Source organism: Phalangium opilio, unplaced genomic scaffold, assembly GCF_054372755.1.
Source record: "Phalangium opilio isolate 3A_F unplaced genomic scaffold, DU_Popi_V2 ptg000094l_1, whole genome shotgun sequence".
NCBI classification, from domain to species: Eukaryota; Metazoa; Arthropoda; class Arachnida; order Opiliones; family Phalangiidae; genus Phalangium; species Phalangium opilio.
This window is the reverse complement of record NW_028324199.1, coordinates 1,608,595-1,613,947: the sequence shown is the minus strand read 5'-3', so window position 1 is coordinate 1,613,947 and position 5,353 is coordinate 1,608,595. Positions and strand designations below refer to the sequence as shown.

The following is a 5,353-nucleotide window of genomic DNA, read 5'->3' as shown; positions in this document are numbered from 1 at the left end:
GTCCTTTGAGTGTGTTATAGTCCAATTTGTCCGCCCATCCAACCATACTATAAAGCATGGGCCGAGTAATTAAGCAAAATGTTCAAAAACATGCCATAACTCAGGTTCTTCTAGAGATACAGGGATGTCCGTTGAGTGTGTTATAGTCCAATTTGTTCCCCATCCAATGATACTAAAAACTTAGGGCGACGACAAACAGGAGCCAAGTAATTAAGGAAAACGTTCAACTTATGGTATCGTCTCACTTATTTTTATTATGTTACTTATGATTTTTAACACTGCACTTTGAAGGCCCATAACTCCTGTTCTATTAGAGATACGGGGATCTACTTTGAATATGTTATAGCCCTTTTCGCTCCCCATACAAGGGTACTATAAACTTGAGGCTACGTCAATATCTTCGTCAACTTATGTTAGTGTCTCACTTATTGTTATTAGGTTACTTTTCATTTTTAACGATAAATTTGGAGGCTCGTAACTCTAGTTCTACTAGAGACACGGGGATGTCCTTTGAGTATGTTATAGTCCAATTTGTCCCCCATCCAACCATACTAAAACCGTGGGGTTCGAGTAAACAGGGGCGGAGTAATTTAGTAAAACATAAACAAGCAACCCCCTTCATAGGAATAGCGTTACCCTAAACTTTAAAGGCTCGTAACTCTGGAAAATGCAGGGAAGTATGTGAGGAAAAACCTGGAAATCTCAGGGAAATTTGTTTTCCAAAAATTGTATGAACCCTGTCGAATGTTTTAATTTTAACAAAAACACTAGTGGTTATCTTTAAGGTTTTCGTGCAAAAAAAGAATGATATCCACTTTATTTGGCTTCAACTGCGTTCTTCTTTCCTCTAAAATCCTACCCTGTTTGCTGAAAAAACGTTCTCTGGTTGAACTTGAAGCGGGAATTGACATAATTCGCTTAAACAAGGACTTGAGGTTTGGCAAATTTGGGTCTTTCCACCAATCTTCAAGTGAAGTTGACGTTGTAGGTAATGACACAAGTGACTGATAAGTCGACACTTCATCCTCATTTACGTTACAACTAGGCTCGTCCAGTAGGTCTGAAAATATGTCATCCTTTTCCTAAATGAATTTAGAGTTGCTTTTGCAATAAATAATTTTTTAAATTAATTTATACATTAAAAAATCAGCTAACCACGTTAGTTTTGGCAATTTTTGAAAGTGGCTGCGAGTTGGAGCAATCATCATCATCATCTTCATTAAGTGTAGTATCCTGCTCCAGTTCATCACGAATATAACTGATCACACTAGGTCGCTGCTCTTCAGGAATTGCTTTCATTAGTTTCATTTTAGGGTTTAAACTGCCATTTTATGGTACTTGTTTATCGTGAACTTTTGAAGCTCTGCAAGGAGTAGCTCTTTGCACTACGAAATACAATTATAGTGTTTCGTTTTGCTGTACGTGAAGTTCTTAAAACACCAATTTTTGGAAAAGAACGATACCTTTTTAATTTCTGGATGATCATCTTCACAGAAATAACATTGTTTTTTGAGTCTGTCCAGCCATGGAATAACAAAGTGCAAAGTAGGTTTTTTTTCCTGACAAAGATCATTACTGCAAGATCTGTAACATTTCAGTATCTTGATGGTGGATTTTAACAGTTCCATGTGTTTTTGGAAAAAAAGTCTCTCCTCTCCTCGTTCAGACAATAATTTTCTAATTTGGTCTTTCGCCTCGTACACGGACTCAATCATTTCCAACCGCGAATTCCATCGAGTACACACTTCTTGTTTCAGAGTTTTCATCAACTTTCTTTGCAATCCAGACATTTTTAAGTAAGTTACTAGCGTTTTACACTGATGAAACATTTCAGTTAAATCTGGAAGCTCGTTTTCATAATCGGGCTTATCTCTTGTTTTCATTTTTTCGGTAAAAACGTGGTCCAAAATCAGGTTTAATTGGTGTGCGTCGCACCAAAACCATGGATACTTTCTGAAACCTGACACCATATTGGCAGCACCGTCGGTAACAAAATAAATATCCTTGTTCTCTAATTCAAATTCTTTCAATACCTCTAAAACAAGCTCACGGATATTATCGCCTGATTTTTTTATCAATTTCTCTTGTACCTATAACTTTGAACTGAAGTCTAAAGTCTTCCTGGTAAAAATGAGCCGTTACAGAAATGTACGACACCATTCTGAAGCTGTCAGTCCAGCCGTCTGTTGTGACTGCTATAGATTTAACTGAATCCAAATCCATAATTAGTTTCTTCTTCACTTCACGGTAGAGATCCTTGCAGTTCCTGCCACGAGAATTTTGTTAATAAAAAGGCAGGGCGTTACGCGATTGGCCGGAGGTCCTTCTTCAAAATTATCCTTAAAATCTGAACCTAATTTGGATTTTAAAATCATTCGGAAGTATTTCCTGAATGTTTCACTATGCAGACTGGTCTTATAATTAGTAGGAAAATCGATAAAATATCACTTGAATTTCTGCTTCACCCTTCCTTTAAGTTGCGTCTTCTGGGGATACTTTGAAATGGTTTTCAACAGTTTTACAAAAATAATAATTGCATTATCTCATAAAATACCTCCATGGGCACCAAGAAAATAAATTATATTCAAGCGTTTTCGGAATTTTTTTTATTGAAATACCAGTATTTAAATATTTCCAAAAACTCGGCTTTATTAATTCTCAAAAGTTAAAAAATATATTTCGATCTTTAGATTTTGTTAATTCTTACGGAAATTAATTTATAGGAAAAGAAAAAGATCTACCAAAAGAGCAGGATCTGCCAAACGTAGAGCCAAAAAAATTAAAATTGAAATTATGCGGTGTCTTTTGGCCACACCACCACCACCACCACCGCCGCCAGAGACCACCCAGCTCCGTCCGCCGCCGCCGCCGCCAACCACCCAGGTTCTTGGAAAAATACGGTGTCTTTTCGCCAAACCACCACCACCACCACCGCCGCCGCCGCCAACCACCCAGGTTCAGGGAATAATACGGTGTCTTTTGGCCGAACCACCACCACCACCACCGCCGCCGCCAACCACCCAAATCCGTCCGCTGCCGACGCCAACCACCCAGGGCCGTGCGCTACCACCGCCAACCACCCAGGTCCGTGCGCTACCACCGCCAATGGTGTCTATGCCTTCCTGGAGGAGGGCGGGAAAGACGCCATCTGGGCCAGGGGACTTATAGGGCTGAAACGAGTTTACAGCCCACTTAAGTCTAGAGTATGTAACTATCTTATTGGCGATGACCCAGTCCGCCCTGTGTGCTCTCCGAAAGTGCACGGGGGGAGCGTCGGTGCCTGTGAGGTCAAAATCCTTGGAGTCCGGAAAGTGTATGTACCTTAAGCATATGCTTACGGGTATCAGTCCCTGACTTGGTAAACTCACCTTCTGCCACCTTGATGGTGCTGAGCTGGTGAGTGTTATCATGAGCCAGGATCTTCATGATCTTGGCAGTAGCGGGGGCATCAGAGATGCTACCGCAGAAGTACCTCCAGGAGTTCCTCTTGGCCTCCCGGATGGCTTTATTATACTTATTGAGGGTCTGTCTATATATAGTCCAGTCCCCAGTCCTCTTAGCCCTATTAAAGAGTTAACGAGTGAGCAAGAAACGAGCCTCGGCCGGCTGGCAGGCTTCGCCGGACAGTTGTGTTGGTAGGAATTGATAATGGCTTGTTGCATAAGATCAACTGCTAAATCAAATTCCAGCACCGAGGAAAGCTTTGGAGCATTACCTCTGAGTAGGAGGCAAAGTTCCTCCCTGTAGCCGGACTAGTCGGTCCGACGGGGGTTACGCAGTTCCGTCTTAACCGAAGTTGACTTGACCGCGACCGAGAAGCAGAAGTGCCTATGGTCCGAGAGAGACGGTTCATTAGACACATGCCAATTAGAAACCGACAGACTGATTTTGTCTGTGACCACGGTGACATCAATGACCTCCTTTCTGTTAGAAGTAACGAAGGTTGGCTCATTGTGCCTGTTGAGAATATGCAGGTTCGTACCGACTAGATATTCAAGCAGTTCATCACCTTGTCTGTTGCAGTCACTACTGCCCCACGTGGCATGGCGGGCATTGGCATCACAGCCTAAAATGATCATGTCCTCCTGCCTCTCACAGCGGTCGACAAGAACGACAACCTCCTGTGGTGGAGGGGAACCCGTGGCATCATGGGAAAAGTAAGCAGACGCCATGATAAGGCCAGTTGCCTCTCCAAAAGAGGAGGGCATTACCTTAATCACAGCAGTATCCCTAGTGAGGTAGTTCGGAAGCGGAAGGATGTCAAGACCCTTCCTGGTCAGAACACACGCCCTGGGGTTGGGTGAGGTAAAGTCATAAGAGATATTACCTGCATTCTTTAAACCAAGGATTTTACCATTATGAAACCAAGGTTCCTGAATGAGGGCCACATCCAGGCCCTCTAAGGCAAACCTCCGGCATAGAACTGCCGAGGCTGCTTTGCAGTAGAGAGCGGCATTTCAGTTTCAAACGTTACCATTTCCATACCACTCTTGTTCATATTTTTGTTTACCAATTCCACCAATAGATTTCATCAACCTCCCCATCCGTTACCGATCCGTGGTTTCCAAATACCAACCATTCCCATTCCCGATTAAGAAACGTTATCACATTTCCAATCATTACCGAAATCAAATATAGCAGAGAACCATTTCCATACCATTACCGATATTCAATATTATATATGAACAACGTAATTAGTACCATTGAATGACAAACAAGGAGAACTCACCTGCAACTTCTACACTAGTCGAAGCATTCTTCTGAAATCTGCCCTATTTGTCTTCACAAAATGAGCCACAACAAAATTATAAATTTATTTCGAATCAGGGTTCATACAAACCTGGAAAACCGGGAAAACCTGGAAAAATCAGGGAAATAAATAGTTGACAAAAACCTCAGAGAAAATTCAGAGAAATTACGAATTTCTAGTAAAATTCAGGGAAATCAGGGAAATTTGCGTCAAACAGGGGCCGAGTAATTAAGAAAAATGCTCGTGAACATACCCTCCATAGGATTAACACTACACTATACTTTGGAGGCTCGTAACTCTGGTTCTACTAGAGATACGGGGATGTCCTTTGAGTATGTTATAGTGAAATTTGTCCCCCATCCATCCAATTTAAAAGCTTAGGGCTACAACAAACATGGCTCTCTCGTTTGGCTAAACCCACCCTCTCACTCTTTTAGCTAACCCACCCTCTCACTCTTTTAGCTAACCCACCCTCTCACTCGTTTAGCTAACCCACCCTCTCATTCGTTTAGCTAACCCACTCTCTCACTGGTTTAGCTAACCCACCCTCTCACACTCGTTTAGCTAACCCACCCTGTCGCACTCGTTTAGTTAACCCACCCT

General features: G+C 42.1%; 1 protein-coding gene across 1 annotated transcript; it reads right to left on the bottom strand.

Moving 5' to 3' along the window:
- Positions 1-767: 767 nt before the first annotated feature.
- Positions 768-4,172, bottom strand: LOC149637883 (uncharacterized). Its single transcript, XM_089850762.1, has 6 exons — positions 3,983-4,172; positions 3,918-3,924; positions 2,091-2,266; positions 1,397-2,035; positions 1,156-1,292; positions 768-1,082 (listed from the first exon to the last, which is right to left on the bottom strand). The coding sequence occupies exons 1-6, from the start codon at positions 4,170-4,172 to the stop codon at positions 768-770; spliced, it is 1,464 nt and encodes a 487-aa protein (XP_089706888.1).
- Between the last annotated feature and the right edge of the window lie 1,181 nt (positions 4,173-5,353).

Excerpts from the sequence above, each read along its gene's own strand:
- LOC149637883 (XM_089850762.1), bottom strand. The coding sequence starts at position 4,172 with ATGGCGTCTGCTTACTTTTCCCATGATGCCACGGGTTCCCCTCCACCA. Across the intron at positions 2,036-2,090 it reads ACTTCAGTTCAAAGTTATAG|AGGTATTGAAAGAATTTGAA; the intron begins GTACAAGAGAAA and ends AGCTTGTTTTAG. Across the intron at positions 1,293-1,396 it reads CAAAACGAAACACTATAATT|CAATTCCTGAAGAGCAGCGA; the intron begins GTATTTCGTAGT and ends AACTAATGAAAG.